General features: G+C 37.1%; 1 protein-coding gene across 2 annotated transcripts in view; it reads right to left on the bottom strand.

The window, feature by feature from the left end:
• Window positions 1–13,438, bottom strand: part of ME1 (malic enzyme 1) — a 244,408-nt gene that overhangs the window by 29,459 nt on the left and 201,511 nt on the right. For both annotated transcript variants that reach the window (XM_049896434.1, XM_049896442.1), the window contains 2 exons: window positions 5,568–5,665; window positions 3,690–3,803 (listed from right to left, as the gene is read on the bottom strand). In XM_049896434.1, the coding sequence (XP_049752391.1) occupies window positions 3,690–3,803; window positions 5,568–5,665 (212 nt within the window). The remainder of the gene's footprint in view (window positions 1–3,689; window positions 3,804–5,567; window positions 5,666–13,438) is intronic.

Below are 13,438 nucleotides of genomic sequence, written 5' to 3' on the forward strand. Positions count from 1 at the left end.
ACAAGTTTCTTTATCTTGGTGTCTTAGTCATCTAGTGCTGCCATTAACAGAAATAACACAAGTGGATGGCTTTAGCAAAGAGAAATTTACTTTCTTATAGTCTAGTAGGCTAGAAGTGCAAATTCAGGGCTTCAGCTCCAGAGGAAGGCTTTCTCTCTGTTGGCTCTGGAGGAAGGTCCTAGTCATCCATCTTCCCTTGGTCTGGGAGCATCTCAGCACAGGAACCTCAGATCCAAGGGACACACTCTCCTCCTGATGCTGCTTTCTTAGTGGTATGAGGTCCCCAACTCTCTGCTTGCTTCCTTTCCTTTTATCTCTTGAGATATAAAAGGTGATACAGACCACACCCCAGGGAAACTCCCTTTACATTGGATCAGGGAGGTGATCTGAGTAAGGGTGGTGTTACAATCCCACCCTAATCCTTTCAACATAAAATTATAATCACAAAATGGAGGACCACCACACAATACTGGGAATCACAGTCTAACTAAGTTGACACATATTTTTGGGGGGCACAATTCAATCTATTACACTTGGCAAACAGATTACATGCACTTCTTAATTTTGGCAAGTAAAGGACATGAAATAAGAGTGACCGATTAGGTCTAGCCAGCAACTTCACAGTTATTTGAAATGTTGTAGGCCATGGAATTTGTAGTCTCAGCTCAGTAAGTAAAATCATTTGAGATACTAAAATCTACATAATTTATTTAAAAAAAAATTTATATAGGTATTATATAAAAATACCATTAGAAACCACAAAAGAAAACCACAGTCACAGTCTTCCACTTTTTATTTAGATTTTTAAATGTTTTGCATTCCTAAGTACAGCACAATTTGTTTAGCTTTTTCCATGGTTCCAAATATTTAAGTGCTGACGATCCCCAAATCCCTATCTCCAGTCCAAACCCTCATCCTGAGTATAAAAGTCCTGCATTTCCAACTGCCCAGGGGACATCTCTATCTGAGCTCTCCACAGGTACCTTAAACTTTCTGTGTCCAAAACTGATCTCATTATCCCTCCCCTTAAACTGGTGTATTCTTTTCTCCTTCTTTACATGAACTGCTGCATCACATACCTAGTCACCCAACGAGTCCGGCTAGACTCCTACTCTACCCTACTCCCTCCCTCCATATTTAATCAGTTACTAAGGATGGCAATACTATATCCAACATATGTGCTGATTCAACCTTCTTTCTCTCACTCCCATGGTCAGTGTTTTAACTCAGGCCCCATTATTTTTTATCTAGATCACTGCAGTAGTTTTGTGACTACATAGCTTCCTTTTCTAGTTTCCCCTCACTACAAGGCGCCCCCACTACACTACAATGCCATCAGAGTGACTGAAGAAGCAAATCTCCCCTGCATCACGTTTCAGTCGCTCATATCCAGGATTCAGAAAACCCTTCATCATGTGCCATCACTTCCTTTCAAGCCTCACCCCTAAATGTTCTCTTATACTAAAATATTTTCTTTTGCACATGCTGGTTCATCTGCTTGGAAGACCACACATTAATTAATTTGGTCATTTAGGAAAATATTTCTTGTCTGGCAAGTACCAGATATTGTGTAGGCTTTTAAGATGTAAAGAGATAAAACACATGATCTTTAGCTTCAATCAAGATCTCACAGTAAACTTGCCATCATATTTCCCGTTTCAGTTTGGAATATAGTAAGTTTAAGATATCTATGGACACCTCCTAATAAACTCATAACTCTTCCTTTAAAACTTATCTTAAGAGATATCTTGTTTTGGAATCCTCCTCAGCATTCCCATCCTTCTCTTCAGTGCAGCCAGCAACATACTCTCCTGTGCATCCACAGTACCTACGATGTACTTCTGTGGGAGTATCCTTGTACAGTACTGTAACTCTTGGCTTATCTGAGTTTTTCCCAGTAGGTGGTAAGCTTACTGAGATCAAGGACTTTATTGTGCCCCCAGAGTCTAGTACAATGTCTCATTCATAAATTTCATTCAGTAAATGTTCATATTTCTGCCCACCATGCATGTCACATGACTAGTGTTCAAATTTTTATACACTAATTCTTCAACCCAATTACAATTTTGAAGCAAAGACATCTACACCAAAAGTCTCTGTCTTGTTTCACTGCTTTATAATACTCATTTGCTATAAAGTTATGCCTGTATCTTTATTTATAGCAAAATTTGTCTATATTATTTTTACAATATAAACTTGTATTTTTCTAATATGAAAAAAAAAAAAAACAATTAAAGAGGTTTTGGAATAAAGGTACTAAAAATAATATAAAATAAATTTTAAAGTAAGATGACCATTCAAGGATAACCACTGGTAACATTCTGATGTATTTCCTTCTATGATTTTTATATCCAACTCTGTTTTTTAAACAGAATAGTTATTTATAATATATTTTGCTTTTTCCACCTAACGTAACATTATGAATCCTTTAGCATATCATTACAGTCTTTAAAAAAATAAACTTAAGTCTGCCTATTATCTTCATGTGGCTATACCACAATTTATTTCACAATTATCCTCTATTTAGGAAAATGTAAGGATCCCTGGTGGTGCCATGGTTAAGTGCTTGGCTACTAACAGAAAGGTTGGCTGTTTGAATCCACCTAGCAGCCCCACAGGAGAAATACCTGGCTATGTTCTTCCGTACACATTATAGCCTAGGAAACCCTATAGGCAGTTCTACTCCATCATGTAGAGTTGTGATGAGTCAAAAGCGACTTGACAGCACACAACAACAACATATTGTGACCAAATGTATCATGCTACAGTGTTGTGATAACATCCTTGTATATAAAACATTGTACACAGCTCTATTTCTATGGAATAGATTCTTAGAATGGAAACTACTGGGGCAGAGGCATAAACTTTTAAAGGCTCTGGGATACACATAAAACAGCTTTCCAGAAAATTTGTACATATTCACATTTGTTTCTATATTAATTTAAATTTCAGAAGATGCTGTTTATCACTGGTTATTCCTTAAAATTCCTCTTCCCATAGGAAGAGGATTTATATGTATTTTTTCCAGCAGTTTAAGGAAGAGTTATTGATGTGCACAGATGGCACAAGTAATAACAATGCCTTTTAACTACACAGTAACATGGTCACATCTCTAGTCTTATTTAGTTCTCACCTAACCTTAGGAAGTAGGCACTACTATCTCCAGTAAGGCTGGGGAAACTGAGCCTTTGATAAGTTAATATTCAAACAACTCATTTATTAAAGCCCTTTTCAGAAATTTCCATTCAAAACCCTCAAAAAATTGGTTGAAAGAAAGTAGATTGGTAGCAGGTAAAAGAGAAGCTATTCCACTTTTTTTCTTCCTTTCTCTCTAGCTAGTGTACAATTTGAAAGATAGCTTGTGATAAAAGGTGCTAGATCAAGGTGTTTCATCCGAATCAGTACTAAATTTGCCTCAGTAAGAAACTAAACCAATTCAAGTGCACTGCCAACCCACAGAGGTGTAAGGAGCCTACTCACTTTACAGATAGATTCTATTCCTGAGCCACTGGTTCATTCTTTATTCAGAAGACTATCACTACATGGTAATACATCGGTATTATTCATGTTTAATGGATATACTTTTCACACAGTTTAAGGTAGATGAGTGAAGCTAGAGGCAGTCTTTTAGGGGGTCATCCAGCATGGCATACTGATTTTCTTCTGGTTAAAATACGACAGATGCTTACCTTAACTATTAATCCTTTTGAGTCAACCAACCATATCTTTTTGATGGCTTTCTCCTTTGGTAAGCCTTCTTTTTCCATAGCCATAACAATCAGGTGTGCAATCCCTAAGGCAGCCTAAGAAAGAAGTTGTGAAAACAAAATCTTTAAAAGTTGTTTCAAATGATATTTTTACCAAGAGTTACATTTCACTCGATTTTGTCTCCATTAGTAAGGAATTACAAAACGGCTCTGTCTGTTGAGCTAAAGAGCTATACTCATTTTCCTAGGAGGGAAGTTTTTTGTTTCACGTTTGGGTTAAGCCAAACGACAATTATTTTCCCTCCTTATTACAAAAGAAACTCTCTTATGTGGCTTACTATTCAGTCACAGATAAACCACTGATATTCTTGATTGTCAGTATCTTTAATTGTGTTAATACAATCAAGATTTGATCCAACAAGAAAGGACTGAATTCAAAATAATGAACCAGTGAACCCTGCTCATGGAATTGTAATGTTTATTGTTAGGCTCAAACTCCTCTAATTGAATTTCAAGAATGAGGCCTGGGCATTTGGATGGGAACTTGACCAATTAGACAACAGACTAAAACTGACATAAAATCTCTTTTCTCAAGCAATTATTTACTTTCTTTCTTACTTTGGACAATGAAAGTACTGTAAAATTTCTGGCAAGATAAAAAGAATCAACTTGTTTTGTCTCTGATAAATTTTGTGATAATCTGTGAAATTTTTAAAACCTTTTCAGGGACAAACAAGTGCCAATTTTAAATCATCTAACCATGAATACCTCTGTCCTGCTGAGTGTCAAGAATTGGCCTGTGCCATTCATTAAATCCTTAGAAATTTTAAGAAGAGATTTATAAAAATTAAATACAGCATGTAATAACAATGAGTTGTTATTGATCTTTGATTTTTCCCTTATTTCAATACGAAAATGTTTTTGTGATTTACATTTTTATACTTTGGCATTAAAGTTCTAACTCTGCGTATTTTGTTTCACTTTAAGAACATGCAAAAGTCTAAACCACCATACATAATTCTATACAGATTTTGGCAGGTTTCCCAAAAGACACTCAAACTCAGGTAACGTTTTTATTTCTATTTTAGGGTGAGTTATTATTACCGTAGTTTTTTTCTTCTTTTAAAATGATAAAATTATGGAAAATGATGACAAAACACTGCATAATTGAATCTTGATGCTTCCTTCCAACAATTTAAGATGTTTCGGTTCTTTTGCATGTAAACAGTTATAATGTACTATGAGTCTATAATTCAAAATATTTTTTCTTAAAAATATGTATATAATTATATAAGCACACATCGAATTGTGAATTAAAGAAGAAATGCTTTGCATGTGACACTGGAGGATGCTAAAGGTCAGCATCAGATAAAATAGTTTAAATACTTAAAGGTCTTCATATATTGGAAACTTTTTCCTCATGCATAAAAACCCACTGCCGTTGAGTCGATTCCGACTCATAGCAACCCTATAGGACAGAGTAGAACTGCCCCGTAGAGTTTCCAAGGAGTGCCTGGCGGACTTGAACTGCTGACCTCTTGGTTAGCAGCCGTAGCACTTAACCACTACGCCACCAGGGTTTCCTCATGCGTAGCACCTTAAATATGAGTAACAAAAGCCTATGGCAACATTTGATAATCTTACCAACTAAAAACTTGCAAAATATATCTCTATACTAAATAAAGTCCCTTATGAAAAAAATTAACATGTCTCAATACCTGATTTAGGAATCTTTCAACAAAGCCTATAGTCCTAATACAATAAAAATTTAAAAGAATACCTTAAACCTCAAATTAATGAGTAATTAAAACTATATGTTTGTTAGTTTTAGAGAACATAAGCATTATATAAGGCAGGTACCTCTCCAGCTCCCTGGAACAGTATTGTTTGATCAGACAGTTTGTTCTTGGTTATTCGAAGAGCTGCAAGAAGACCTGCAACTGCAACAGATGCTGTTCCTAAAACAAGTAATAAATACCTTTGAGTGATCCTCAAAAAGTCCCTGCCAAATCCTAAGCCTCAATTATTTGTTCACATCTTGAAATCATCAAGCAACAAGTTAATTGGTGCGGAAAGGGAGCTTGCAGTTATATGACCCCATGCTTGCATACGAGGTGAAATTCTCAGGCTACTGACATCAATATTTTAAGATAGCAGCTTAATTTTATTCTTGAAAGCTTCCCAAAAAGAATATTCTGTGACTTTTTTTGGTTTTGCAATGAATAAGAGCCTGGGGTTTGGATTCTTATTTGGATTCCATTTTGACTTGCTTACTAGCTGAATAAATTGAGAGAATTTTTTTTCTTGTTAAAATATATTACCCACAGTTTTGAATGTACTATTAAGAGTTAGTTATAATTTGCTTATCTCAGAGGTGGAAACTATTACATACAGACCGTCCTTTAGCAGAGGCACTAAAATGCTTTTGTTCACTCAGCAAATATTTATTGAATAACTACTTGTGCCAGGACATCACTCTAAGTGCTACCAAACTGGCAGTAAACAAAACAGATCAAGTTCTTGCTTTCACGGAATTTTGTTAGGGAAAAATCCCTAAAGAGTCCAAGGGAAAGAGAGCAGAAACAGAAAATAATTCGGATTGCATCTTATAGCTTTATCAGCGGTAAAGCAAGATTAGTAAAATTTCTGCTTTACACTAATGGCTACTTTCTGGTAAAGGATGGAGTTCAAACCTATAACAGGATTTGACATGTAAACACTCTTCTAAGATTGTGAATCTGGCTTAGATCCTTAAAGCTCCTGCAAAGTAGGCTCTAATCCCTTCAAAGGAAAAACAAGAAAGCACGCACATGCCTAAGACTGTCCTGCTGCTGCCTTGCTCCACGTGACTTTCAAAGGACACAGTTCATTACAATATATTCATCTTGGATCCAAAATGGCCCCTTTGGCACTAGTATACAAAGCAGCACTCAAACAATTGTGGCTACAACTATCCCTTTCTACTACATGGTCCCTTGACCTTGTTTTCTTTTTTTTTTCCCCTTCCTCTACTCTTCTTTTTACCATGTTTTAATTAAGGAGCCCTGGTGGCATAATGGTTAAGCACCTGGCTGTTAACAGAAAGATTGGCGGTTTGAACCCACCAGCCATTCCATGGCAGAAAGACTTGGCAATCTGCTCCTGTAAAGATTATAGCCTAGCACCCTATGGGGCAGTTCTACTTTGTTCTATAGGTCACTACAAGTGGGAATCAGCTCAGCGGCATACAACAAGAACAGCTGTGCACATTAGCACAGATGGCAATGTGCTTGTTCCACTGACTTTAAAGTGGCTCCTGGTATTTTAGTTATGTTAATTTTAGGGTCTTCCAGGTGAAACACTTTAAAGTAGCATACATGTTGACATGCATAAATATTAAAATCATAAATTTGTTCATGCATTCAATAAACATTTACTGAGCAATAACAATGTTCTAGATACTGTAAGTACAACAGTAAATAGGCTACAGTTCGTTACTCAAGGAGTTCACAGTCTAGTCTGAGAGACAAATAATTAAACAGGTAATGACAAGAGGTACCACATTTAACCTATGATGGAGGAATTTAAACATTTTTTTATTTACCATCTGGAGTCCCTGGGAGGTTCAAACAATCAAGTGCTTGACAACTAATCAGAAAGTTGGCAATTTGAACCCACCCACAGGGGCCTCATAAGACAGGCGTGGCAATCTGCTTCTAAAAAGTCACAGCCTTGAAAACCCTGTGAAGCACTGGTGGCACAACAGTTAAGCATATGGTTGCTAACCGAAAGGTTGGCATTCAAACCCACCCAGGGGCTTTGTGGGAGAAAGACTTGGGGATCTGCTCCCATAAAGATGATAGCCTAGAAAACCCTATGGGGCAGTTCTACTCTGTCACATGGGGTCACTATGAGTCAGAATTGACATGACAACAACACCACTATATGCAAACTACTATACTAAATGCTTTACACAGGTGATCCCACAACAGCCCTAAGAGATAAATAAAGGTATTGTCATATTTCCCACCTTACAACTGAGGAAAATGAGGCTCAGAGAAGTTAAGAAATTTCTCGTTGTCACAGAACACCTAAGCTGCCAAGTCAGATTTTGAACTGATGCATCCTAAGTCTAGACTCTTCATTCAACTATTATCATAAACTACCTTCTAATTATCCTTTATTGAAACTCATTTGAATTATGTCACAAATATCTACTCGTATGACTGACAGATGCAAATAGTTTTTTTTTTTTTAAGTGCTAAGGAAGGGGTTATATTTGCTACTCTGTGTTTTTATAGCTTTAGCCCCTAGAATAATGCACATGCAAAAAGGACCCACAAGATAATGGCATTGGTGGTAATGACATTTTTTTGATAATACATTTTGAATTTAATGTTTTAATTTGAAAAATTAATGGTTAATAGCAAGTAAAATCAGCTTTTACATTTTTTAATTGGCTTTCTCTGTATGATCAGCTTTGGTGGATCTCAAAGGTGCTAGACAAAAATTAACATAAAATTTATCTAGGATAAAAATTGTGTTTTCCTCATCATGCCTTACAGGCACAGAAACTGCACCAGCTCTAACTGTATTACTGTGCCATATAAGCATCCACAGATCACAGAGCGGTTCCCTTGCTTTGAACTTAATTGCACAGCTCAACTTCTTTATAGCTCATGCCTGAAATAAAACCCTGTAGCTCCCAGCAGTGCTTTCCCGCTGTATCTACATTTGGTCAGTTGATTACTCCTCTAAAGTAACCTTCTACCTATTATGTTCCCTAAATCACTCAGCTGGGGAGGAAGCCTAGCTAACCTTTAAAACAACAAAAGAAAACAAAACTAAAGATACATTAGGATAGGTTTGATGAATGACACAGTGATGAACTGTAATGGATGCCAATTAACGAAAACATTCAACATTTCACCAGCAGTATATTTGTTCTTTTCAATCTTTTAGTTTGTTTCTCTCTTGTAAGATTTGGTAGTCATAAATAAGGCCACAAGAAACCATCGTTGCAGAAGGCCCTCTGTTTGTCTCTTACATGTTTCAAAATTAGGGATACAATGTGGATTACAAAAAACGAAATGCTTGCAATTTCGATCTACCACTCCAGTAAGTTCTGAACTGCGGTTAAGTCACCTATTATGCAAAAGCCACTCTTCCATGCATTATTTATCTGAAGAGGCTGTACAAAAATGTGGCTCATCTAGGTAAGTCAGATGTCATGAGACGGTTAGAATATGTGTCTGGCAAATCAAGATAAACTCATTAGAGTTGTTAAACAGATGAACGAGAATTTAAATTAGAAAAAGTGGTATAAATATCTATCTGGTCATTAAGTAAGCAGTTGTTCACAAATAGTATTTCAAGTGATCTCAGGTTCTTTTGAAGTAAACTGGCTAGAGGGTTGGAATTGAAGAACTCTAAGCTCTGGCGCAACAGTTAAGCACCGGGCTGCTAACCATCAAAGGTTGCTGGTTCAAGCCCACCAGTAACTTCCCGGGAGAAAAGACCTGGTGATTTGCTCCTGTAAAGATTACAGTCTAGGAAACCCTATGGGGCAGTTCTCCTCTGTCATACAAAGTCACTAAGAGTTGAAACTGACTGGACAGAACACCACAACAACAGCAAGAAAGCTTCTATCCAACTCTTAGTCTAGGATTTTAAGGGTTTCTATAGAGTCCACCAACATCACAAGCATTTAACCTAACCAGTCAGAGTCCAAGCTGAAGTATCATCAGTGTTATGGAGTAAATTATGTTCCCCTAAAATTATGTGTTATAAATCCTCATCCTTATACCTGTGGGTGTAATGTGGGAATAGGGGTTCTTTGTTATGTTAATGAAACCGTGTCAGTGTAGGGCATGTTTTAAGCCAACCACTTTTGAGGTATAAAAGAGGTCAGGCACAGGAGAAACCCAGATGGAGGGAGACGGATGCTCCGCCACATGAAGATCACCAAGGAACCAAGGAGCAGAAGCTGCAAAAGGACAAGGACCTTCTCCCAGAGCTGACACAGGGGAAAAGTCTTCCCTTTGAGCTGGTGCCCTGAATTCAGATTTCTAGAGTCCTAAACTGTGAGAAAATAAATTTCTGTTCACTAAAGCCACACGCTTGTGGTATTTCTGTTATAGCGGCCCTGGATAACTAAGACAATCAGCAATCACTGAGTTTGTATTAGCATTTTGATTTTAAACAGAACTGGGCATGTAAGGTCAGAAAGACAATATATTCCAAAAGAAACTAACTATAAAGTGATGATTTATTTTTACATGGTTATCCTAGATTATTCTGTATTAAAACTCAAAATGCTTTAGGTTTAAAGAGATTGCTCCAAATAAAGCAAAACAAAAACAGGTCTAGCCACACTGGATATCATAGCCTTATATTTAAACCTGTATCTCATAATATTTCCTGAGGCCGTATAAGACACCTAAACTTCTCTTCGCAGAATTAACAAAAAATCCAAAGGATATCTGTAGCACTACCAGAAAGTTAACTTGAACATGATTCTTCCACATGGCCTGGTACTACCTTGATTTAAATTTCATTGCAGTGAAGGGAGTAAATGTGAAAAATTAACTGATATTTCATAAAAATGTAAGTTTTTCACAATAAATTATTTTATAATAGCTTTTGTTTAAGTGTTAAAACTAAAATTTTTAGTAAATCAGACAGAAGTAAGGCTGAAATTCATAATCTGTACTAACACTTTTAAACAGCATTTAATATTTAACACTGTTAGCAAGATACTAAAGAGATAGAATCTTCTTAAAATTTTAGAAACCTTGTTTACATTTGTATATAATATGACTTCAATATAAACAGAAGCCACAGTCATTTGGGGTATCTAATATTAGTCTGATCTTTTATTCAAGAATGACTTCTAGTAATGCAACAATTTATTAAATCTAATTGGAATTATCATGTATACATAGTAAGGGAGACTGCAATGAAACAATTACAATCCTCTGTGCTGTTAAATAAATAGACCATGTAAAGTGCATGAACCAGAAGTATTAGAGGATAGGTGAATTTGTCTAGGCAGGAGCCAAGACATCTAGAGTAGGTACCACCTGAGCACAGTATTGAAGGTTTACTGTGAGAGGGCCAGGAACAGAGACAGATAGGAGGACACAGTAGGCGGGACAAGCATGTGCAATATGGAGACAGGGATGACTTCTTGTTAAAAATAGGGGACTGAATACACACATTTAGCTTTCCTTCCTCTCAACAAACTCTACTAAACCAATAGAAAAGGGATTTAAAAAAAAGATATAAATTCACATGATCAGAGAAACCAGCAGAAGAGATTAACAACACAAATTTAGAAGCTGGAAGGCAGATGGGCAAATGGTAACTGTCTTAGCAGACTTGAGAAGGCTGGATTCTTGGCTAGCAGTGAGAGAAGCTAAGAAGCAATTAGACCCAAACAGCAAAACTCTCAAATGGCTCAGATACAGGAAGCACCAAGGGCCTCTGGAAATGAGGATGAAGGAGCAGATAAAAACAGGGAACAACAAATAACCCATTTCCATAGAGTTGATTCCAACTCTTATCAACCCTACGTGAGAGTAGAACTGCCCCATAGGGTTTCCAAAGCTATAGTATTTTCAGAAGCAGAATGCCACGTCTTTCTCCTGCAGAATGGCTTGTGGGTTCAAACCACCAATTTTTCAGTTTCAGCCGAGCACTTAACATGCTGTGCAACCAGGGCTCCTTATAAAAACAGGAGGTCTCCTCTGTTAAGAAGTAGTTGCAATCCAGGTGTGCTTCTCTCCCCTTGTAGCAGATAGCTGACCCTCACCCACTCTGGACGTTTAGAAGAAAACAAGTTTGTTTTTGGAGAGGATTTCTGGGCTGTAGGACATCACAGATCACTGGCGGCAAGGGTGTCAAAAAGAAAGCAAGATTAAGTGAAAGCTGACATGATATGGAGACTCCACAGGAAATACTGGTAGAAAGTTAATGAATGATTTTAGAAAAATCATTTCTGTGGAATCTGACTAGTGTAAGAGAAAAGATCCAAAGAGACTGATATGAAGAATTCCTTAAGAAAATGTCCCAAACAGGTTACTTTTGTAAGGGTAAATATTGAAAAGAAAAAAAAAATGTATATAAATTTTCCTTGATGCAAAAAGGAAAGAGACTGCCCCCTTCCCTATTTCTTAGGGCATTAACTTTAGAAAATTGTTTAAAAATATATATATATATATATATACACATATTTTTGCCTCTTGAGAAATTGTCTTGAAACGCTAAATAAACTTTTGCCAGATTTACAACCAATAATGTTTCCTCAAGGTCTTGATAGCCACCTCTTCAAAATGTAATCAGTATGGAAGATGATTCTCTCAGTTTCTCGGGGCGGCGGGGGAGGGGTAAGAGTCTAACTTCCGTGGGCTCCAATCTGTAAAATGACCTTCTTTCATAAAGATGTGAGAAGTTTATATTTCATTTGGATAAAGGCAATTGACAACCCCTGGTGGAAACCCTGGTGGCGTAGTGGTTAAGTGCTACGGCTGCTAACCAAAGGGTTGGCAGTTCATATCTGCCAGGCGCTTCTTGGAAACTCTATGGGGCAGTTCTACTCTGTCCTGTAGAGTCACTATGAGTCGGAATCGACTCAGTGGCACTGGGTTTGGTTTTTGGTTTTTGTTGGTGACTACAACAATAACCAGGTGAATTTAGGATAAACAATGTGTAACAATGGTGCTGATAAACTCTTATTTGAGGACTAGCTCTCGTTTACCTTCAGACCATGTATGAAACGGGCTGCATCTACTTGGCTATGTAGAGGATGAGATTTCTTTTTGTCTTTGCAATCTCTTTCGCAGATTGCCTGTGATGCATCACATTCTGGTTTAATGCTTATTCAATAATAAAACTGTTTTTGTTCTCTTTTCCTTTGAGGAGAGGTTTTCTGAGTTGGGAGGGGGTTGATTTTTAATTATATTTCCCCAATGTCCTGGTGGTGTAGTGGTTAAGTGCTACCACTACTAATCAAAGGGTCGGCAGTTCAAATCTACCAGGCACTCCTTGGAAACTCTATGGGGCAGTACTACCCTGTCCTATAGGGTCACTATGAGTTGGAATTGACTTGATGGCAACGGGCTTGGGTTTTTTTTGGCTTATAGTAAAGACCCAGAAATGAGCTCCACTGTGCACTGAGCCTCCAAAATCATAAAAGGAGAGAGAACATACATGAAACTTTAGGGAGAATGGTGTTGCTGAAGCAAACACAACTTACTGGAATGCAAAGTGCTATGAGGCTAGAAAGTGTTGGGGTCAGAACATGCAGAACCTTCTAGTACACACTAAAGAGCTCTGGCCTTTATACTATGAATAACAGATGTTTTTGAAGAATTTTAAATTCAGATAACAGTGTGGGGGACGGATTTGAGAGTGTTGAGGCCAGAGGTGTGTAGACAAATTAGGAGGTTATTATAATAGTTGAGAAGACACTGTCTGAGAGGTAAGAGAACAAAGAGATAGCTAAGAGATAAAATCAGGAGGTTTTTGTGATGAAATCCATGGAATGGGTAAGGAAAAAGTTCAGAAGAAAAAAAATAGGAGTTTGATTCTGTGTTTGTGCTTCCTCTCTATGTATTATTCAGGCGGTAATATCAAGAGGGTAGTTAGACACACAGATTTGGAACTCAGCATAGATATCTGGGCTGGAGGTAAAGATTGAGAATTTGAAAATGTGTAGCTGTATTCAGGTCAGATGGATTGATAACATTATT

Source organism: Elephas maximus, chromosome 1, assembly GCF_024166365.1.
Source record: "Elephas maximus indicus isolate mEleMax1 chromosome 1, mEleMax1 primary haplotype, whole genome shotgun sequence".
NCBI lineage: Eukaryota > Metazoa > Chordata > Mammalia > Proboscidea > Elephantidae > Elephas > Elephas maximus.